This window comes from Lepus europaeus, chromosome 7, assembly GCF_033115175.1.
Source record: "Lepus europaeus isolate LE1 chromosome 7, mLepTim1.pri, whole genome shotgun sequence".
In the NCBI taxonomy this organism is placed as follows: Eukaryota; Metazoa; Chordata; class Mammalia; order Lagomorpha; family Leporidae; genus Lepus; species Lepus europaeus.
Genome location: NC_084833.1, coordinates 94429746 through 94453965, shown reverse-complemented (window position 1 = coordinate 94453965; position 24220 = coordinate 94429746). Strand labels below are relative to the sequence as shown.

At 37.5% G+C, this 24220-nt stretch overlaps 1 protein-coding gene across 1 annotated transcript; it reads right to left on the bottom strand.

The window, feature by feature from the left end:
- Window positions 1-757: 757 nt before the first annotated feature.
- On the bottom strand, window positions 758-24165 carry AASDHPPT (aminoadipate-semialdehyde dehydrogenase-phosphopantetheinyl transferase). The gene is made up of 6 exons (XM_062196951.1): window positions 23921-24165; window positions 22074-22299; window positions 12400-12521; window positions 11637-11798; window positions 4987-5058; window positions 758-2718 (listed from the first exon to the last, which is right to left on the bottom strand). Exons 1-6 carry the CDS (start codon window positions 24101-24103, stop codon window positions 2554-2556), a joined length of 930 nt encoding a protein of 309 aa, XP_062052935.1. The 5' UTR covers window positions 24104-24165; the 3' UTR covers window positions 758-2553.
- Between the last annotated feature and the right edge of the window lie 55 nt (window positions 24166-24220).

Here is a 24220-nt window from a genome sequence, read left to right as displayed (position 1 = left end):
TAAGTGATATTCCCTTATGAGAAAAACTGTCTTAGGAGAATTCATTGTAATTGTTTTCTTTTGCTGGGGGATTAAGAGGGAAGAAAAACTGTTCTCCTCAGCCAGGAGGGACTGCTTTTGCCAGTAAGGAAAGGTTCATGGAAAGGTGGGAGATTCAAAGCTCTCAGCCTCACTGTTATTTCTGAAGGGAGCATTCCTTCGATATGAATGCCTTTACATCAACATGAGATCCAGTACTACTTAGCACTTTGTACTACAACTCTGCAATCTTACAGTGAAGTCTTAGACTTGATCTTTAGCCACTTCTGTCTTGTGGCTACAAACAAAAACATAGACCCTTAAAATTGCTTTCTGATGTTCTACTTTTACTTTCAATCTATCTTTTTTTTGTGTATACACTCTGCACATGCAAAAAACAGCTCTCACAACAACCACTATAACCATGGTGACTAAGTGCCACAGTCACTTGATTCTCCAACATGTGTCCTTCACCTGTACTCACTCTACTGCCCCATATCATCTCTAATGATAACTCAAGCAGCTCTATCATTGTTTGCCACCAATTACAAGCATCTATCTCCCTGATAAGGAATTTATTTGTATATGCATCAAATGTGAGTAATCCAATCTCAGAATCCCAATTTTCTGAGGCTACTCACGGTTCTACATGGTAAACTACTAGATTATTCAGTGTTGCAACAGGAAATAGTACAAACAAAAAATGATTGTACAGAGTAGGTAAGAATAAACAAATACCAAATGTTAAATCATTTTATTAGTACAATGACAAGACAAATTGTTTTTCATATCACCAATACACTCATGCTAGGAATAACAATACTGCCTCTCTTATAAATGCTACTTGGTATTTTCTAAACACATACTTACTATGCTTGAAATAAGGAGGCATGCTTAATAAAATTAAAAAATTATAAAACATTCCAGTTTTTTTTACTAAGCCAAGTATACCTAATTTTGTATAATTTACACACAAATTTTAATGTTAGTAATACAAAAATGAAATTATTTTATTTCTTGATATTTAACAACAAGACTTCAATCTCCAAGACATGCACTACAACAATTTAGTAGATGTTGTCATCAATATGATGGTCTTGGCATCTTATATATTATGTTCCCACTTTAAATTAAGTCCTATTAACTAAAACAAATAGACAAACAAAAACAAAGGCAATGAATAGGAGGCTCATAAAAAGGAAATACAGTAAATAACAATGATATACCGACCTTATTTGTAATGAAAATACAAATCTAAAAAATGACATACCATTTTTCAGTTGTAGTGGCAAAGACTAAACACACTGGAAAAAAATAATACCTATAGCTGACCAGGAATAGTGGGGAATAGTCACTAACATACTACTAACTGGAGGTGTAAATTGCACAATCTTTTAAAGAGCAATACGGCAATACTTACCAAGCTCTAAAAATATTTAAGCACTTTGAGCCAATTATTCTTCCACTTCTAAAAACTTTCTTAAGGACATAATTAAGCAAGGACCTCAAAATGTAAGACATTTACTGCATCACTGCTAACAGTAATAAATCACAACAACCAAATGTCTAACACAGAGGAAACAGAGTACACTGTGCCACATCTTTCTTTCGGCAGGCAATGGACTTTGCCATTTCTGCCAAACCTGCCATAGCTTCTTCGTTTACAACAGTCTACTTTTAACAGAGTCTAAAAATGTTAAACATTGGCTTTCTCTGTGGCTTGATGTGAGTCAGTGGAAACTGGGGGAAGTTTTCTAGGGGCTTTTGGAAGAAGTCTTCCTAAATGACAGACAAATGGGGGAAAATGGTATGTCCTGACTTCTAGATGCAGATTTATGAAGATTTAAACCAGGAAATGAAATAGCAGCTCTTGTGATTGGGAGAGGAATGAGACCAAGGTAAAAACCAATAAACTGAGGCCAAGTCCAAAAAAAAAAAAAAAAAAAGAAAACGAAAAACCCACATCCTTAATGACAATTTTTTGAATTGTGTTACATGAAATAATGCCAGTACTTTTGTTACCTCTCCCCAAAGCACCCTGATATCAGTTGTACAAGTGAATACTTTAGAATCACTTTAAGTCATGTCACAGAGGTAAACTCAGGAACAGTTTTTGTACAGTGAAAACTAAATTATAAATCAGCATGTTCTCATTTTTTAAAAATTTTTTTAAAAAGTTAATATGGATTCATTTGCCAAGAAAAAGGTCTGGAATACACTCAAGGTCTAAGAGCAGTTATATCTAAATGATAGAATTTAAATGTTTCCTTTTTGCAAATTTGCATTTTTCTATTTTTTCTATAATGAGTACAAATCACTTTTAGATTCTATTTCTAGCAATTCAACCTAATTTTAGAAAAGAGATAAATATATATTTTAGTGAGCTATTGGAACTGAAGTTCACTTTTTAAGAGAAAAAATTTTCAATTTTCCTTAAGACCATTTTCTGCAATAAAATTTGCTACTAACAGGCATCTATTTTTCTGTGAATATGGAAAATTATACTTTTTGTTTCCCTTTTGTTAGGAAATCATATCATGACTTTGTACCATTTCGTATTGGAATTTCTTCTGTGAAACAAAAACAGTCCCAAAATGAAGGATCTTCAGGTGTCATGGGAACAGCAGATGATATTAAATCATTAAAGGTGAGAATAGTAAATTGCCTCTGGGTTGGTTTAGAATCATCTAGAGATGGAACCTAAAAGGGGAAAAAATTACCCAATTATCATAACTGTGTATCACACTCATAAATTTTAAATTATTAAATTAAGACAGACAGAAATACACTTCAATAGTATTAAATTACAACATAGTGGGATTTCTGGAATACTGTTTTTACTTCTCATGTAAGAGTTACCAATGTAACAAATAAAAATAAATAAATGAAAGAGAAAACCTGTGGTATTTATATAACATGTAGATATACTGGGCCTCAAGTCCAAAAAAGTTAGAATCAGTAGAAAGAATTTCAAAGAGATCCCAAATCCTGTAATTTTAACTAGAGATGAGGTATTTTGATAGAGGTGTCCCATAGTGGCTGACTTCTGAGAAATACCAGAGTGGATCCATCTAAAGGGTCAATCTGAAAAAACTGCCATGACTGTACAGAGATGGAACACATTTCTTTAGGAAATTATTGAACATTAAATTTAACTGCATCTTCTACTCTGAAATAGAGCCCTTATTCATGACTCAAGAGTGTAGATCTTAACATTCTATACATTGTAGTACAGAATGAACATTCCTGATCTGAAAATATGGAACACATAATACTGCAAATTCCAAAATTTTTTGAGTGTGGACATGATGCCACAGCAAAATACTCCACACCTGACCTCATGTGACATGTCTTATTCAAAAAACAGAGATACAGCAAAAATGCTGCAGAAAATTAACTTTGGGCTACGTAATTAAGATGTGTATGAAACATAAATGAAGTCAGTGATTAGACTTGGGTCCAATCGCCAAGATACCTCCTTATGTATATGCAAACATTCCAAAATTTTTTAAAACTCAAAATCTGAAACACTTCTGGTCCAAAGTACTTCAGATAAGGGATACTGAATCTGTATAGAAGTACTTAAGTCTTATACAGTACTATAACTAGCTGTACTACTTATTTAATATAATGTATGTCTCATGGTTTTGCTGTAATATGGTTATCTCAATTCTATATTTGGGGAAATTAAAGTTCAGGAATATCAAATGATTCAATTTGCCTACACAACACAGGGTAAATGGCAAACTTGTACCTGACACCTAGTCTTCCCACCATGACAATGCTGCCTAAACAGATTCTAGCCAGGAAAATAAAGCAGTAGCACTTAATGGGCAAATGTTTAGAAACCTATAAACCTCCTCAAAAAATATAAGGTATTTGTAATGAATTTAAAGCTAAGACCTAAGAACAGGTAAACTGGGTCAGAACATCTTCATAAAAGATACTAATTTTAATATGTCATCCCTTTTTAAGAAACAAAATCTATGAAGAATTTTAATCCTTGAACAAATCATTCTATTTTTTTTGAGAACTAATATTGCAATACACATTGATCAAGCCACATTCTAAATGTAACTGTATTCTTCAATCACTTCCAAACAATCCCAACTACATGCAGACTGAGAGTTTTTTGACCCTAAATTGTTTGACTACTACACAGATGTGATCAAACTGAGACTGATGTTATGCTATATTATTACACAAGGTCTCTCACATTTGAAATTGTAAGTATAAAGATTGAGCGCATTCAATAATGCAGAGTAATTCATAATTCCCCAACCTTAAACTTGGTACCCTTACAGTCAACATAGCCCCAATTCACCAGGTAATAAATTATTGTTAAAATGACTAAGAGTGATTGCCTTTTATGTCTATTGAAAATATGAGTACTCTAACAGTATTATCAAATTATTTTCTGTATAATATTTAACTGTATATGAATATAAAGATGTACTAACATAGGAGTTTTTATGAAATCTCAGATAAAGATTTGATAAACACTTCTTTATCTATACTTTTTTTTTTTTTTTTTTGGACAGGCAGAGTGGACAGTGAGAGAGAGATACAGAGAGAAAGGTCTTCCTTTGCCGTTGGTTCACCCTCCAATGGCCGCCGCCAGCACACGGGGCTGATCCGAAGCCAGGAGCCAGGTGCTTATCCTGATCTTCCATGTGGGTGCAAAGTCCAAGCACTTGGGCCATCCTCCACTGCACTCCCGGGCCACAGCGGAGAGCTGGACTGGAAGAGGGGCAACCGGGACAGAATCCAGCGCCCCGACCGGGACTAGAATCCGGTGTGCCGGCGCCGCAGGCGGAGGATTAGCCTATTGAGCCGTGGCACCGGCCCTTTATCTACACTCTTAAAAATATATAAACTTCTAGCCTGATATAAGGCAAATTATTGTTTTTATCAATAGAGAATACTGATTTATGCTTTTCAGAATATAGAGAAATCTTAAAATCTTACATCTTGATGTCTAGATCCATCGGGTTTCCTAAGAGCTACTGCAACAAAATGATGCTCATCTATTTTGCTTTCCTGAAAAATAAAAGTAAATATGTAAATTTCAATATAGCTTTGTTTACATTTTCTAACTCTTCTATCTCCATACACATGCACATACAAATATACTCCCCCTCAGGAGACAAGTAATGAGCAAGAGGCAGTCAAGTACTGCATCCAGTTGTCGTGTCTTTTATGCCATAGTAACTCGCTGTCCTTCACTGGTGTTGTTAATTTTGTACATGCTGAAAACATCTATTTATTAAAAAATAAAACAACTTATAATATTGTTTGTAGCATTTACTGAACTATATACTACACAGACTATGGAAAATCACAGTAGAATCATGATAGACTTAATAAACATGCAATTTTCTATTTGATCCTGTGTGTGAGAGAAAGAGGATTGAGGCTTTAGAATATAATACATACAGGGCCGGCGCTGAGGCACAGCGGGCTAAAGCCCTGGCCTGCAGTGCTGGCATCCCATATGGGCGCCGGTTGTAGTCCCACCTGCTCCTCTTCCAATCCAGCTCTCTGCTATGGCCTGGGAAAACAGTAGAAGATGGCCCAAGTCCTTGGGCCTCTGCACCTGTGTGGGAGACCCAGAAGAAGCTCCTGGCTCCTGGCTTCGTATTGGTGCAGCTCCAGCCATTGCGGCCATCTGGGGAGTGAACTAGCAGATGGAAGACCTCTCTCTGTCTCTACCTCTCTCTGTAACTCTGTCTTTCAAATAAATAAAGTAAATCTTAAAAAAAAATATATATATATATATATATAAATAAAAAATACATACTGAGGCAGTACCAGAGAAAATTATGAGCAATGTTTTAAAAAGAATTTTAACTGAAAAGCCATTTTTCTGAGGCATTCTTCCAAAAAACACCAACTAAAACAGTAAACCTCAATCATAAATAGAACTTTGAGATCTTTCATATCTTATCCTTTCCTTCATATTTTCACATTTTAGGATATCCATATTATAAAAACTAAAATTCAGTAAGAATTAATTTAAGACAATATAAAGAAGAAAGACATAAGACTAAGATTCAGAAGATCTAATAGACTAAACTTATCTTTTTAAAAAAAATTTTTTTTAATTTTATTTGAAAGAGTCACAGAGAGACACAGAGAGAGAGAGAGATCTTCCATCATGGTCTATTCCCCAAATGGCTGCAACAGTGGGGGCCAGGCCAGATCAAAGCCAGGATCAAGGGGCCTGGAGGGTCTCCCATATAATGCAGGGGCTCAAGTCCTTCGACCATCCTCCATTGCTTTCTCGGGCACATTAAAAGGGAGCTTGATCAGAAGTAGAGCAGTGGATGGGAAGTGGAGCAGCCGGGACTCAAACCAGTGGCCATACAGGATGCCGGCACTGAAGGCAACAGCTCAACCTGCTATGCCACAACGCCAGCCCTGACTAAATTTATCTTCAAACACACAATAAACTTGAATGTATGGACCTAAAAATATCTAAAGTAATTTTTCAGAAATTTAGCATACAGTTCTTATACACATGGAATATTTCAAGAAGTAAAAATAATCTTTACATATAATTATATGTTAAGGACATCAACGAATACTACTCATGGATGTACTATTTTGAGCATTTCTAACAGTCTAAAATACTAACAGATACTGTCACTTCCTACCCTGCTCCTAAAGAAAAATATTTTCCCATAAATCAAACACCAAGCTCACAATATTTATTACATTATTATAAACAAGATTATTTTCTTTGATTCAGGGTCTTCTATTCTTTATACTGAATACATTGATAACATTATGAACACAGAATTATTTTGACTATAATTATTTTTGGAAAATCACTCAGATCAGCAGTTCTGTAGTATCTGTATCAAAAAGTACCAGAGGTAATCACGCAATGGTCAGTTTTCATTCAGTCTTTTGGCTAGTATGCCAGATGCCCAGTTCAACCAATCTGTTAATATTGGAACAAGCCAAAATTCAATGAGATTCATTTCAAAGTAAAGTTTCATCATGTCTATTCAGACCTTACCAGCATCATTTAAATATGAAATTTGACACAGTGAAACTACAAAAGCTATTTTACAACTGATGAATCAGTTATCAAACTGTGCCATATACTTTGCTATTAAGTGCTGAACCATTAGATGGAAGATTGCTCTGTCTCTCCCTCTCTATAATGCTGCCTTTCAAATAAATAAAAATCTTAAAAGTTTCAGGATTTAGTCCTTTGTTTGCCATACTATCCCAGAAGGAGTCATAAACGATCTACCTTACACTATGACAACTTCATTCTGTTCATAAGGCTCTCAGATTCCATTTCATAGATACACATTCTTCTTATATATTATCAAAGACACTAAACACTTTTTTTTAAAATCCTCATTTTCTTAATAATTTTCATATTCTTTCTTCAGCGTCTTCAGCTCTTTCTTCTCTTGGGATACAGATTTTCTCTATGGCTTATGATGACACTGTTCTTTGGTTTTGTTTGAGTAAGATAGTACCCTTAACCTCTGCATCATTTTACTAGGGGGCCAGTAGATACTTCTTTCCAGATCCAGACCTAGAATTGTTATTTATAGTCTCAACCATGTTTCTGAGAAAGATACTGCCCTTTCCATCTCCTTCCGTTCCTCACTGTTTTCTATTTTCATTCACATAGATTTTAATTTTTTTCATATTTTTTAAAGATTTTATTTGAAAGAGTTACACAGAGAGAGTAGGAGAGGCAGAGAGAGAAGTCTTCCATCCGCTGGTTCACTCCCCAATTGGCTGCAACGGCCAGAGTTGCACTGATCCAAAGCCAAGAGCCAGGAGCTTCTTCCAGGGCTCCCGCGCGGGCGCAGGGGCCCAATGGGTCATTTTGTACTGCTTTCCCAGGCCATAGCAGAGAGCTGGATTGGAAGAGGAGCAGCTGTGACTAGAACCGGCGCCCATATGGGATGTCGGCACTGCAGGCATTACCCACTGCGCCACAGCGCCGACCCCTCATATAGATTTTCACACGTGGCACATTGAACAGAAAAAAAAATGTTTACAGAGTCAAAAACTTAGTTGTCTTCAATAGCTTCCTTCAAATATGTCCAGAGAGATTTATTTTCTAGTTCCTAAATAAGAACCTAGGGAAATCCTATAACTATTCAGTCACTTTCAGCTATCAAATCCCATTTCAATCCTAAAACTAATGCACTTTCTCCTCTTTGGCATTACCCTCCTCTTCCATTCTTCCTCTTCTCTGGTTTCCTTAAGTTAAGTAGCAGAGAAGGAGATTCGAAGAAACAGGCAAAGTAATAACAGTGATATTTTAATGCAGATTCAGGAGCCCTGGTCCCTGTGAGGTATCCAAATGCTAGCTTATCTCATGGGGTGAATATCTGGAATTTTTGGAGAGCCACTTCTAGTTCTTCAGTTCTATATCATTCCCTGGAGCTAACAGTATACTTAATAACTGACTTCTTGGTCTCAGTAATAAATACACAGTAGAATCTCCAATGCCTCTTTTTGTGGTGGGAAGATTCCTTTCAGCTGGGATCCTTTGAAGATACTTTAAGCCCAGTGGCTATCAGGTTATAGAGCAGGGGCTGGCAACATTCAGACCACAGCCACATACTGCTCACAAAATTATATGGTCCAGTCCTGCCAAGGCAACCGCAGGTAGGCCTCAAAATTTAATAAACTAATGGAAGATTAATTTTTAAATTGGCTATTTTGTATGGCCCATGAGTGATGTTATAAATACCCAAATAGCCCTTGGCTCTGTTCTAGAGCATCTGTTTAGGCCACATGAACTCAGACACCTTCATCACCCAAAGAAGAAGAGCTGGTCAGTCTGCTGACTCTTACCTCCTATCTGCATACTCCAGCCATTATCCTGCCCTCAAATTCCTTTGGATGAAAAGTGTGTATCTTCACACATATACAGACACTCCAAATAGTTCATGGAAAATGCATGTTATGAAAACCCTACGCATGAATTACAAAATATTTTGCTCTGAAATAAACGTATTTTTCTATGCCATTTCCATAAACTTTTTGAAGTACCCTCATACCTCTAAATTCCTGGATACACAAAGTACGTTTTCCTACAAACTCTCTTAATGTTCTCTACTGTATTTCAGAGGCCACAGAGACTACCAGTGCATCATCTTACCAAACTCATATTTCTGTCCCTACACACAAACATACTTCTCTATAAATAGGTTGGCTTGAATCTTGGTCACTACTTTTGCTACACTAGTAACTTAAACTAGCTTAAACAAAACGAAGAAAGGCTATGATCTGAAAAGTAATTCTTGCTAAAGTCAGAAATTTGGTGTTAAAAGAGTTTAACCTTCCTCTAAATAAAAAACATAACTGCCTTCCACTGCTTCTTACTATACTCCAGAGTGTTTCCAAACAGCTTTTTTTATGTCTACATAAATGTGTTTTCTAGCTGCAAAGATTATTTTTTACAGAACATCATAATATAAGCATTATGCCCATAAAAATATATCTAAGAGCTTTTTTCAGGTCAACAAAAATTACTATTAAATATAATTAAGACTGCAGTAAAAGGTTAGCTATAGCTTGCTTCTCAGTTTTCTGATTTTTTTTCAGTTACAAATTTTGAGGAAATGAACATGCAACTTATTTCCTACAGTACAGCTGCTGAAGATAAATAGAAAAAAATGTATCGTAAATGCTTTTTAACTAGCATTTCTGAACATAAAAGATTCCATGTAAGTGAACTTTCATATGGCTCAAGCTTGCCCCTTTAAGAAAACATAAGGTACTAATTTGATTATATTTTGAAAATCTGTATTATCTTTTCAAATATAGGATCCTAAGTAAAATTCACTATCATTGTCAGAATTAGCAGTTTCTGACAAAGCTCTTCCTCAAAATACCTTCCGCCTTTGGATCCTATTATTTCCCAATGTATCATTTTGGTCACTGTCACTCAGTCTCCTCCATATTCTTTTAGATGTTAGTATTCTGAAGTCTCTGTCCTAGGCCTTTATCTTGTCTAACTTAAGTAATCTCATGACTTCAATCTGATCTTCTCCATGGATCCAATTTATGGCTGTTCCTTAGGTAATCTTAGCTTCAACTTCAAATCCCATGGCTTTAGCAACCATGGACATGTTAATGATAATAATTTTTTCAACTCAATCCTCCATTCTGTATACCAACTTGATATCTACATTTAGGTATTTCTGAGGCATCTCAAACTTAACAATCCTTTCACTTTCTAGTACCATAAATCTCAAGAGATCGCCCTGCAAGTCAGAGAACTGCTCATAATACCTTTAAACCTCAATTTCCTTAATCTCCACATTCCAGCATAAACAGGACTTAGTCTTCTTAAAATACAAATTTAATCACTCCCTATTTAACACTTTTTAAATCATCCTGAGAAAATTAATAAATACTTCCTCTTTTATGCAGCATCTCTAACTCCTTACTCAGAACTGCCTTCTTTGTACATCATTCTGGTGATTATAGCAGAAACAGAACAACAGCACATTCACAATGGCCACTTCACTTTCACTGGCTACAGTAACTGGTCTGGATATAACACCTAACACAAGCAAGGTCAGGGAGACTCCTCCCCCAAGTTTGTGGGCTCAGAACAGAAAGGAGTTCAGCAGGTTTTCTTGGTTTTTTTAAACTGCTACATACAATAGTAGTAGGCAGCAGTATTTCCTGCCATAAAGTCCAGAGAAACTAAGAAAACTGTATGTAAGACGACAGACAAGAGTGGGGAAAAACAACCTGGGTGTTTTTAAAATGCTAGTTAAGATGCCCATGTCACATATCAAAGAATGTTTAATATCCAGCTCTGGATCCTGAGTCCAGCTTCCTTCTACTGCAGATCTTGAGAGGCAGTAGCACTGAGTTTTCAACTCCTGGCTTTGGCCTGGCCCAGTTCCAGCTGCTGCAAGCATTTGCGGAGTGAATCAGCAAATTGGAGCTGGCTCTGAGTTCTCTGATAGAAGATGAGTGACTCAGCAGATTGGAGCTCTCTCTGTCAAGGTCTCTCTGAATCTCTCACAGATAGATAAACAAACAGATACAGAGACAGACAAATGAGTGAATGAGGGAAATGAAACAGACATATAGAGAGCCAAAAGTAAATGAAGAGCTCTGAGTACCTTATTACCCAATTCTAGTTCATTCCGAAGTTCAATGATGAATCAATCACCGTAGTAGCTTATGACTTTTTAATTTAAGTGAGTTTGTGTTAGGTTTCTCTCACTAGTAATCAGGAATTGCTAGTAACAGAAACCAAATACAGAAAGAGATCAAAATCTGTAATCCAACCTGTAAGGACCTTCATGAACCTCTCAATTTCCCTTGTTACAGTCCAACCAAAATAGCCACCTTTGGGCTATTTCTACACAAAAAAACCTCTATTTCAGAGCCTGTTTTCCATTCCAGTTCTCCTTAACTCACAATGATTCAGCTTTTTAATATGAACTAAAATGTAACATGCTCTTAAAAGTATCCTTGATTTCACCTTTAGTGCACCAGGATTGTATTCTAGTTGTATCAATTTAATGACAAGCTCCCCCAAAATTAATCTCACATACATGCATAATATGTGCAAATTCTTGTTCTATTAATTCTAATAAACATCTTACCTCAAATGCCCACTCTTTTTCTTCTTCACCATCCAGGAACAAACGTGTTTCTTTATAAACTTGGCCTATATCCAAGTTTAAGGGAGATATTTCAAATTCAAGCCTCTGTAATTCAAATCCTAGTCCAACACCAATGGCTTTTATGTAGCTTTCTTTCAATGCCTAAAGTAGACAAGACATTTTTCTCTTATTCATAAAGTAAAATTGTCATAGAATCTATAGGTTCAATACCTGCATTTTTAACTCCTTTATTACATTATGGTTATGTTTTTTGTTTTTTCTTTACTTTTAACATAGCAAGGAGACAAACCATCCACATGACCATTAAGAGACAAATCAATTTAAGCTCTCTGTGCCTCCATTCCCTCAGGTATAACTTGCAACAATAATAGCCCCTTTCTTATGGTCATGAGAATTAAATTAACTAATTTATGCAGAGCTTGAAATATCTTCTGGCATATAACAGGTATTACTTAAGTATTTATTAAATAAGGTTCACGTGTATGAATTCCTTTAAGACAAAAATATTTCTTATAAATGGTGACAAATGAAGTATTTTGCTTTAGCTTTAAGAATAAGTGCCTTCCAACTGAACATTACAGGTCATTTTTTTCTTAAAATGTCACCATCATGTAATACTGTATGCATAAAAACCCTAAGGTTCTTATGTAATCACCCATTTACTTCAAGCACTATATGCACTATTGGGAACTCAGTGAAGATAATAGAATACATAAAAAACAGAATTATACAGAAATTATACCCAATTCCTGTAAAACATATCCAGCTGAGTCCATTCATCCTTAAAGCTTCTGATGGTTTCCCATTCTTTGTTGGTAAACTTCCTTTTCATAATATGAAAGAATTCTGGAATTGAACCGCGACCTGTTAATTGAGGAAATGAAGAATTAAAGTGCTGTGGTATAGTGGGTAAAGCCATTGCCTGTGGTGCCAACATCCCATATGGGCATTGGTTTGATTTCCAGCTGCTCCATTTCCGATCCAGCTCTCTGCCATGGCCTGGGAAAGCAGTAGAAGATGGCCTAAGTGTTTAGGCCCCTGCACCTGTGTGGGAGCCCTGGAAGAAGCTCCTGCCTCCTGGCTTCGGATCAGCCCAGCTCTAGCCATTGCAGCTATCTAGGGAGTGAACCAGCAGATGGAAGATAACCCCCTATTCCTCTCTCTGCCTCAGCCTCTCTGTAGCTGCCTTTCAAATAAATAAATCTTTAAAAAACAAAACAAAACAAAAAAGCAATTGTTCTAACAGAGAAAAAGTCACCCTAACACTGAAACTATTAATAACCCTAGGGGCTGGCACTATGGCGTAGTGAGTAAAAGCTGCCGCCTGCAGCGCCAGCATCCCACAAGCGCACCAGTTCAAGTTCTAGCTGCTCCACTTCTGATCCAGCTCTCTGCTATGGCCTGGGAAAGCAGTAGAGGATGGCCCAAGTGCTTGGGCCCCTGCACCCGCAAGGGAGACTCAGAAGAGGGTCCTGGTTCCTGGCTTCGGAGCAGCGCAGCTCTGGCTGTTGTGGCCAACTGAGGAGTGAACCAGTGGATATAAGACCTCTCTCTCTCTCTGCTTCTCCTTCTCTCTATATATAAATCTGACATTCAAATAAATAAATAAATCTTAAAAAAAAAAAAATGAAAGAGAAAGCCATAAGCTAAACTCACTTTTGAATACAGTCACAATAATATTAAATATTAAATCAAAGTAACTGGAAATTAAAATAGCATACAATGAAAAACAGGGGTCAGACCAGAAACAGAAGGGTAGTTTAATATAAATCAGAGAAATTCTATGAATTATTAAATAATTAAGTAGAAAAACATAGCTGTTTTAAGAGATATCGCAAAGAATTCTCATTAGCAGTCATATCTGTTGTGAATTCCAAATAGCTAAAAGGAAACTTCTTACACATAATACTTATCAGAAATTCACAACAAGCACTCCTAAATAATGTTGTACTATTTTAGGGTTTAAATTTTTACTTTGCTATATGAGTCTAACAGAGAAAAAAAGCATAATTCTTTCGCTGCAGTTTTGTGGAAATTGGTAGAAAGCTAAAAAAATTTAAGTGGTTACTGTGACTATATATGTTGATTTCCTCCAATGTAACTTTTTAAAAAATAAGCTTACTTCTTTTTATATATTTGAGAAGCAGAGAGATATCCCCATCCACCATTTCACTCGCTAAATGCCCACAGTGGAAACGGAAACTGGAAGCCAGAAGTTCAATCCAGTTTTCTCATGTGGGTAACAGGGACTCAACAACTCAGCCCTCCTGCTGCATCCCAGGGTGCACACCAGCAGGAAATTATATTCAGTAGCAGAGGTGGGAATCACGCAGCTCATTACATACAGCTAAAAAAGTGTCTGATACAACAGTATTTTCATGTACTTTTGAGAGCATCTTATCTAATCCACAAAATAAGCATTTTGTCAGCAACAAAACATTTGTGAATACTCAGTCAAAACACAACAGTGCCACACTGTGGCATGATGGTGAAAATACAGCGGATGAATATTACATTAAGTCCATAGTTTACCTAGGAAATTAGAATATAAATCAGTAGAACAGAAAAATTTGTTGCTCAAACTATCTGTAGATAATACAATTATTGTACACATAAGGTGGAAAATCTTCCTAATAATATCATGTATCACGTCTAATACTTTCTCCTATTTAAGCATACAATGTAACACTGAAAAACTTACACACATATACAAAATACAAAAACTACTGAAAAGCATACAGAATGATCAGCCAAGTTTAGAGAAACTTGACTGTTCATCTTACAGTTTATTTTTTAAGTAAAGCAATGTTAGATACTAACAAAATAATGTATAATATCAATTAACCAAGCCCATGCAGCAACTAAAAACATTTATATCCAACATAATGGTAACCTACAACAAAACATTTATAGCCAATATTCTGAGCTACTAAGCAGGCCTGTGAAAAAAAATCTTACTAGTACCAGACCTCACAGCCCACCTGCATCTCTCTCTAAAACAAAGTCACCAATGTGATTATATAGAATAGCACCTCAGTTAAAATTTAGTATTCTTCTTAAAGAAGATGGAGGGTTTTGTCTTTTTTTTTGCTGGAGGGTGGGGAGGTTCAGAAGGTTCCGGGGAGATGGAACTAAGTAACGTCTGTGTGCTTGCTGCCAAGTATCAAAATAGCTTTAGCTAATAAATCGTAAAATAGTAAATCATATTGGGAAGTCCAAATTTAATTTTCTAAGTACTTGATTACAAACAGCCAGATTACATATAGTCTCGCTTCTATGGAGGTTAACAGTCTTCTAATATTTGAGTTAATTCCACCTAATAATGCCTAACTTATCAGCTCTCTATCAATGTATCAAGATACAAACCCCATATGAAACAAAAATGTCTGAGCTGCCAAAATATTTCACAAACTACAAGCTCAAATCCTCTTCCATGTGACTGATAAAGGTTATCTGGAAGTGGTCAGCATTTAACAGAAAAAACACTAGATTGAAATATGACAACTGAATCTTGAGATTTACCACCCATGCAGCACTGAATTTCAGTTGCTCTTACTGGGCATATTAAAATGCACGTACATCAACATGTATGGGCATTAACAGACACAAGCAATAAACAGGCCAACACAGCTGGAACTACTTGGATGAGAATGCCATCCATCAAAGACGACTTCACAGAGCAAGGAAGAGGGCCAAGAGAGAGGTGCTGTTCCAGAGGTATCAGAAGACACAATCTGCCCCTGCTGGGTTTTGAACTTCTTTGGGAACCATGATCCCTTATTCCCTTCCATCTTCTCCCTTTTGGAACAGGAATGTCTATCCTCAGCTTCTAAAACATTAATGGAAAATGTAGGGGCCGGTGCTGTGGCATAGTAGGCTAAGCTTCCACGTGTGGCACCAGCATTCCATATGGGTGCCAAGTCTGGGCTGCCCCTTCTTCCGATCCAGCTCTCTGCTGATAGCCTGGGAAAGCAGTGGAAGATGGTCCAAATGCTTGGGCCCCTGCACCCACATGGGAGATCCAGAAGAAGCTCCTGGCTCCTGGCTTCAGATCGGCTCAACTCCAGCTGTTGTGGCACTCTGGGGAGTGAACCAGCAGATGGATGACCTTTCTTTCTGTCTCTCCCTTTCTCCGTCTTTAACTCTACCTCTCAAGTAAATAAATAAATCTTAAAAAATATATATATATAATTAAGAAACTATGTATTTCAAAATTTCTTTACATCAATATAAATAGAATCCCACTGTTTCATGAACTCTTTGAAGTACCCTTGCATTTCAGATGATGACCTGTTTTCTGGTTTCACCACAGATGGAGAATTTTGCCTCAAGACAGACCATACCGATTTAAGATATTCACATGAGATTTGCAACTTTTTGAGATGGTACTTAGATGAGATTTTAGATACAGAGGTAAATGTGGAATAAGTAAAGAGTCAGGGATACTGAATTGGGATCAAGTTAGTTTATATGTGGGATGAACTGTAGTAAATTTTGGGCGAAGGGGCAGAAGATTTATTATATACTAGGTTAAAGAGTATCTTCCAAAATTCATGTCCACCCAGAACCTCATAATATGACATTGTAGAGTCCGCAGATGTAATCAAGGTCTTTAAGAGGCATCACAGACAGATGTATACTTGATGAGGCAGGGAAGAAGGCCATGTGAAGGGAGAGGTAGAAAATGGACTAATGCAGCTACAAGCCAACAATTGCTAGTAACCACCAGAAACTAGGAAGAGGCAAGAAGAAATCTTTCTTGAAATCTTCAGAGAAAGCACAACAATCCTGCAAAACCCTAAATGACTTCTATTTCAAATGTCAGAGAATACATTTCTGTTGTTTTAAGACATGGAGACAGACGTGCCTTGGAAACTAACACATAGACACAATTTAAAATATGTATTAAGTGGATACATTCACACAGTCTTTAAAAGCTTCAGAGGAGGCCAGTGCTGTGGATTAACTCGTTGCTATTGCCTGGGAAAGCAGTGGAAGATGGCCCAAGTCCTTGAGCCCCTTGAGACCTAAAAGCAGCTCCTGGAGCAGCCTCCAGCCATTGTGGCCATTTGGGGAGTAAAGCAGCAGATGGAAGACCTCTCTCTATTTCTGTGTCTCTCTCTCCCTGACTCTGCCTCTCTGTAACTGCCTTTCAAATAAATAAATAAATCTTTACCAAAAAAAAAAAAAAAAAAAAAGCTTCAGTGCCAGTGATGCAGCACAGCAGGTTAAGCCACTATCTGCAGTACAAGCATTCCATATGCGTGCCAGTTCGAGTCCCAGCTGCTCCACTTCCAATCTAGCTCACTACTGACGCACCTGGCAAAGCAGTGGAGGATGGCCCAAGTGTTTGGGCTCCTGCATCTACCTGGGAGACCCAGTGGAAGCTCCTGGTTCCTGGCTTCAGCCTGGTCCAGAGCCCTGGCCACTGCAGCCATTTGGGGAGTAAACCAGCAGATGAAAGAGCTCTCTCTCTCTCTGTCTCTCTTCCTCTCTCTCTCTTGGCTTTCAAATAAGTAAATAAATCCTTAAAAAAATTTAAATAAATAAAAAAACAGCTTCAGTACTAATGTTCCAAGAGTCAAGTGGTCAAATGCTGATTCTATCACTTGTTAGTTAAGTTACCCATTTAACATTTAACATTATCTAGGGACAAACTGGGGAGACTGAAGTATAAACATGTAAAATACCTGAGATCAGTACAGCTTTTCACTATAATATGTACTTATATTTTTACTTTTCAACAATTTTAAGAAGTTTTCTTAAAAGAAATTAAGGAAACCAATACCCTGAACTCCTTTCTATCATATGTGTATCTAATAACCACTTACTGAGTTCCTACTATGTGCTAGACTACTCTGCTGTGTAGGAGGTATACTGTGCAAAAAGCACAAGAAAGAATGGTTCCTAAAGAAATCTAATGAGAACAGAAAATAAGTAAGCAAATAATTAAGTTATAATAACAAATGAGAAAGGCCATGAAGAAAAAGCAGATTAGATGGTCCTGTCGAACTACTGGCTACTAACTCATCCTTCAAATTCCACAGAGTAAAGCAAAGAGTAGGGAGAACAGGCAAAAGAATCCGCTTCTGTGCAATGGCCTTGAACAGGAAAATTCTCACTGGAGTCAAAGTAATAAAAGAATAGTATGGATAGAAAACTGTAAGCAAAGAGAGTAACTACAAGTTGTAGACAGATATGAGAATGGTGACAAGATGAAGACAAGACAACAGAGCCACGTTAAAGAGGCTGATTTTTCTTCTATATGCAATGAGAATCAACTTCTGAGTTTTAATAAAACGCCCACAGGTCTTTCAAAAAACTATCCCACTCCACATGAAAAATGTACTTAGTGGGTGAGAATACAAGAGAAAAGGGAGAACCAATTACGAAACTATTGTATAACAGGACAGGAGACATGGTGTGGTGGAAAGAGATAAGAAACAGGCTCTATCACCTTCCTGGCTACCATATCATATGAATATTTACTTTATACCTACTGCACGGAACTTACACTTTCTATGTGATGACCACTTTAGACAGCAATTCCACGATACAATCAATTCAAATTATTTAAGTTAAAATCATTAATGTATCCCATTGTTAATTCTAACATCTGGCAAAGTTTATGATAAAAGATGTAAACATAGGGGTAGGTGTCTGACCCAGCAGCTAATATGCTACATGATACACACTCATCCCACATCGGAGCACCTGCCTCTCCCACCTCCTTTGCTTTACATCCACTTCCTGCTCATGTGCACCCTGAGAGGCAGCAGGTAATGGCTGCTCCCAAGTGGGAGCTCTGGTTGAGTTCTGCAGTACTGGCTTCAGCCTAGTCCAGTTCTGGCTGCTGCAGGTATTTGGGTGGTGAACCAGTGGACAGATCTCTGTCTGCATTTCAAATAAAATGAAAATAAAAATTTTTAAATAAAAAAATGTAAACAGAAAACCATAGGGAAAGACCATTACTATTTTCCCAATTTTAGAATATAATTCATACACTACATCTTGACTACCTTATTTTGCTTTATTTTGTACATATGGCAACAAAACTGAACAATTCATTGAATTATTCCTTCTTTATAACTGCAAGTGCCTTTAATGGTAGATAAGAATCAGAAAACAAAAAGAAAAAAAAAAACAGAATTCCCAACTGAGGTTGGCAACTTAGGACAATGACCAAGCAAACCCATTATGCTCATGTTGAGAAATGTACTGTACTGGTAGCAGACCAATACCTTATTCTTGAGATTGGGTTAATTCTATTGAGACTACATCAATTCTCATGGGAGTGAGTCAAGTCTCATGGATTAGATTAGTCATGGCAAAGTGAATTGTTAATAAAAATCTCCCTTCTGTCTTCCTCTTGCACATGTGCCTCTCTGCTCTACCTACCCACTGCTTCACCATGCATTAGGCACATGAGGCCCTCACTAAATGCTGAGCAGACTCCAGTGCCGTGCTCTAGACCTTCAGAACTGTGAGCTAAATAAATCTTTTTATAAATCACTCAGCCTTAGATATTTTCTTATACAAACAGAAAACAAACTGCAAATAGTGGCGTTAATGGCAACAGTCTGTCAATACACTAATGATGCAAACCGCCCCCTTACCAGCCCACTCCCAAGCTCTGCCTGGACAGTTGACAATAACAATGCTCAGTAAAAAGTGCAGTTCTTTCCTTGCTGCTATCCTAAGTTTTACTTTCTGTCACTTAGCAAGACACTTAAAAATATCCCTAGTTCAATTTTCTCATTTATTTGGGTAAGCAGAACAATTCAAATGTACTCTCACCAAGAAATCATGCTGTGTGTATTCATACTTTAGAAATCAGAGGCATGGTAACACTAGTAACAGCTAGAAAATAGGTCTTCCTCTTTATGTTGCTGGGTACAGCAATAGTTTCTTGGCAATGAAGCAGTCAAAGAAAAAGAAATGGGGGCTGGCATTGTGGTGTAGCAGGTAAAGCCACTGCCTGTGACACTAGCATCCCATATGGGTGCGGGTTGTATCCTGGCTGTTCCACTTCAGATCCAGCTCCTTGCTAATTAACTGGGAAAAATCAGTAGAAGATGACCCAGGTGTTTGGGCCCCTACCATCAGTGTGGAAGACTTGAAGGAAGCTCCTGGCTCCTAGCTTTGGCCTGGCCCAGCTCTGGCCCAGCCCCAGCATTGCAGCCATCTGGGGAGTGAATCAGCAGATAGAATATATATCATTCTCTCTGTAACTCTTTCAAATAAATAAATAAGAAACAAAGAGAGAGAGAGAAAGAGAGAAAGAGAGAGAAAGGCCTAGATGGTGTCATTAGTCAAATTAGATCAAAAAAGGTGGTAAGTGGGGATGAAAGGTCTAAGAAAAGATGTAATAGGAAACTAAGTCTTCAATTTCTTGCTTAACTACTTTCCCATCATTTCTTAAAAGCTTCAATTAGTAATTACTTGTTCACCTACTATTGACCATAAAGCAATAACGCCCATCAAGTCAACTGGTAATAAAATCAGTTTCTGAGAGGCATCAATTTCAGGCAGATAGCAACCAACTGGGCTAACCTTACTACACAGTAGTGCTGACTGCAGTCTAAAGAATAATGGCCTTTCTGCTATTTTCTAACTTTAGGAAAATTTCATGTAGAACAGCAAAAAGCTGTAAAAACATATGGGCTCATTCCCATGCTCACTCTGTCATCAGTGGTTCTTTCAGACCCTGCTGAATACCAGAACCTTTCCTTAAAACATGCAAATGCAAAGTTCCGGAGGGCAAAAAAAAAAAGTATTAAAGTTTATCAATGGAGTCAGGGTCAAGTACCTGTGACAATGTTTCTGAAATCTCCTGCTGAGGAAACTTGAGTAAGCTGTAATGGAAAGGTTTATGAACATCCAGAGACTTCACATATTCTGAAGCCTATACTACAGCAGCACAGTATTCATTCAACACTCTTTAAGCACCATTATGTACCAGGCACCAGGATCAAACCCTGATGAGGTTAACACAAATCCTGCTCTCATGTGGCTTATAGGGACCAAGGAAAAGACAATCCATCTGCCTGATGAATAATTTTAAGTTGTGATAATTAGAATAAAGGAAACATGTTTTACAAGTGCCAACAACAAAGAAACCTAGAGTGAAGTTTCACAAAAGGTTCCATAAAGTAAGGCTGAGGTGAAGTCAAACCAGTAAATAAATTAAGAATTATCTCTATAGAAATGGGGTTGGGTATGAAATTAACACAAGCCTTCCAGATAGAATCACATAAGCAAAGATCCTGTGGAGGCCAGGTGAAGATTAGTAAGTTGTACTGTGAAAGCAGGAACAGTTCTCCTACCAGTTGCTTTTTCCTGTCTATTATCTTTTTGTAAAAAATAATAGCATATTCATTATAGGGCAGTTCGGTAGAATTAAAACAGAAAATGTTAGTAAAGTATTTAATAAAAATGCCATGACATATATACTACATGCTCACTAAAAGTTAGTGACTATGATAATTATAGGATAATTAACAGAACTGTGTTTAGTGTATCATATTAAAATAGTCTTTGGTAAACTCAATTCTACAATAAACATTAGCAGTTCCTAAAGCCACAAGTATTAAATTTCTAAGGCAATATATACACAACTCAAATATTTTGGTGAGGCTTGCTCTTCAACTTATAAAAATGTGCTAAAACAAGCTGTATTTAGATATAGTACAAATACATGTATCTCTAATAACTACAATGTGGGGCCAGTGCTACTGGGCAGTAGGCTAAGCCACCACCTGCAGTGCCCGTATCCTATAAAGGGTGCTGGTTCAAATACCAGCTGTTGCACTTCTGATCCTCCACCCTGCTAATGCACTTTGGAAAGCAGCAAAAGATAGCTCACATGCCTGGGCCCCTGCATTCATCTGGGAGACCTGGATGAAGCTTTTGGCTCCTGGCTTTGGCCTGGCCCAGCACTGATGTTGCAGCCATTTGGAGAGTGAACCAGCAGATGGAAGATCCCTCTCTCTGTTTCTCCCTCTCTTTCTGTAACTCTGCCTTTCAAGTAAATAAATAAATCTTTAAAAAAATACAATGTATCTTACCATTGACAGTTGTTAAATAAACAACTTACATATAAACTGTGGTAAATGCTTAAGTGAAGGTACAAATCGAGATGCCATTCAAAAAGAAAATCCTTATATTTCACTTTAGGAAAAGCATTATATGAATCCTCAGTAATGGATACCTATCATTTATGTGGAAGTCTGCTAAATATTCAATGAAATATACCCCTTTCAGATATATAGTCTATTACATACATTGCCTGGAGTATTAAGCAAAGCCACCTAAATTTAAATAGCTATAATATATTTCCTAACCTGAGATTAATCAATGGATAAGAACTGAAAAATTAAGACATTAAACTTCTGTACTACAAAAATGCAACATTACCTGGAAAACTAGTCTTCATTATATCAACTCCAACTTGTAGTTCAGGTTCAGCAGCAAGCACCGCAAAGTCCCCTTGATGAGAGATGTTAAAGTTGAAATTGGGGTAAGGATTCAACGAGTCCTTTGCAAGAACTGGTTTTCCTTTTGCAGTTCGTTGCAAACGAATATTATTCCAAGGGATATTCAATTTCTCTGCAACTAATTTCCTTATCATCAGACGACCAGCCTGGTAAGTACATAAAACATTTAGTCTGTATTGATGTGTATTAAAGATATGGGTATGTGGTCTATAATTAACAAAACATATTTTTTGGTGTTTCTAAAAGTTTAGAAAGAACATAATCATTAAATACACTACATTAAGATTTAAGCTTAAGTAGACACAACATTAGAGACTTACTTAGCAATCACCTCCATGCAGGCATCCTTCCAGTTGTTTCTCTAAGTATTTAAACACATGTACATCTGCCTAAATTTTCACTAACTCTCTATAGAAACACAGATATGAAGTGTTACCATATACAGTAGTCCATCATGTATTAGCTTTTTAATTTATAAAGTATTAGTATTATCCCATGCACTTTTCTCTGTAGCACAATTATTTCATAATACAGCCATGTGCCACATAACTTTCAGTCAATGACACAATTATCACCTTGTGAAATCATAGCACTCTATAATGTTTGTACAAGTGGCACATTTCTCAGACCACATCTCTGTCACTAAGTGACCTGTGACTGCTCTGAGGTACAATAAAGGTACTGACTACTTCTGTTACTGGACATTAGGCTGACTCTATACTTACAGCCCTACTGTACATACATCTGTTCATATGTACCAATGATTTTTCTAGATCCTATGTACTACAATGATCACTCAGAACCAACAACTGACAACACACACTCTTGTTCCATTCTCTCACCATTAATTATGAAATTACTATGAATACACAAAAGATTCCAAAGGCATGACAGAAAATATATTCTTTAAAATATAAAATATCATTATACATTAAAAAATATATAAAATAGAGAATAAAGCTAGGCTTTAAAATTAATTAAACAATCTCTGACAAACTATTAAAAAAAATCTACAGAACAGTCACCAACATACTTCCAAAATCAACTGGGCCCACATTTCAAATGGATAATTGTTTCAATATGGGAACACTTTCAAGAAAATAATTGTCTTTGAAGTGATGGTAACTGGCAGTTGTTTCAAACTGCACTAAGTGGCATTTATTTTGAAATCCAGTTTTCCATTTGTTGCACAAAAATATGTAACTAATATTTATCTGCTTAAGATACTATTTTCCAAGCTTTCCGATCAGGAGAGTGAGCCTAGGACCGTATCCTCCCTGGGTCTCCATGGGTAAAAGCAGAGACTGGCTTCGTGTTTCCCAGTCCTCTGGTGTACAATGCAATGAACTAAGTCACACGCTTTCTGGGGCCTACCACGTGCAAGGTGCCTTTGGACTGAGGTGGGATATTTAACAGGCAGACTAAGCCTGGGCTATGAACTCCATTAAAAAAGAATTATAAACTAAAAATATAAAATAGTATGAAAAACACAACTACTGGGCAATCCTTCTCTACAGTTAGGTTCTGGCTCTACAGCGTCTCGAATTTTGAATTAGAGCGGAGGAGCTCACTTTATAGCGATGGAGGGAGGCCTCAAAGGCGGCTACAAAGACCGAAGGGAACAGGCCGCGAGCACGCCGGGCCAGGGCCGGCCCCTCGTGGTCCCGAGCACGGCGAGGACACCGGGCCAGGAGGTCTCCACAGCCCGGCCCACCTCCCACCCCAACAGCTGCTTCCTGGACTCTAAATACCAAAGACCAGTAGTACCATGGCTGCCTTAGCGTCCCGGGCAAAGACGAACTGGCCAATGCGCTCCTTCTCCTCAGGCTGGATCGACCGCACCGCCAGCAGCCATTCGGCTCGACTCGGCAGCCAGGTGCCACAGGAAAAGGCCCAGCGGACGCCCTCCATGGATGGCACCAAGCACAGCCGCTTGGCGGGGAAAACCATATACTGAAACCGGCCCTCGGCACCACCTCCGGCCTGATGGCGCGGACGCTAGCACGGCTCCACCCCCTTCTTCCCGGCGTCTTGCGCAGGGGGCGTGGCGCCGCTCCACGTAAACGG

Excerpts from the sequence above, each read along its gene's own strand:
- AASDHPPT (XM_062196951.1), bottom strand. The coding sequence starts at position 24,103 with ATGGTTTTCCCCGCCAAGCGGCTGTGCTTGGTGCCATCCATGGAGGGC. Across the intron at positions 11,799-12,399 it reads ATATGTTTTACAGGAATTGG|GCATTGAAAGAAAGCTACAT; the intron begins GTATAATTTCTG and ends TGTCTACTTTAG. Across the intron at positions 5,059-11,636 it reads AAAAAGAGTGGGCATTTGAG|GAAAGCAAAATAGATGAGCA; the intron begins GTAAGATGTTTA and ends TTTATTTTTCAG.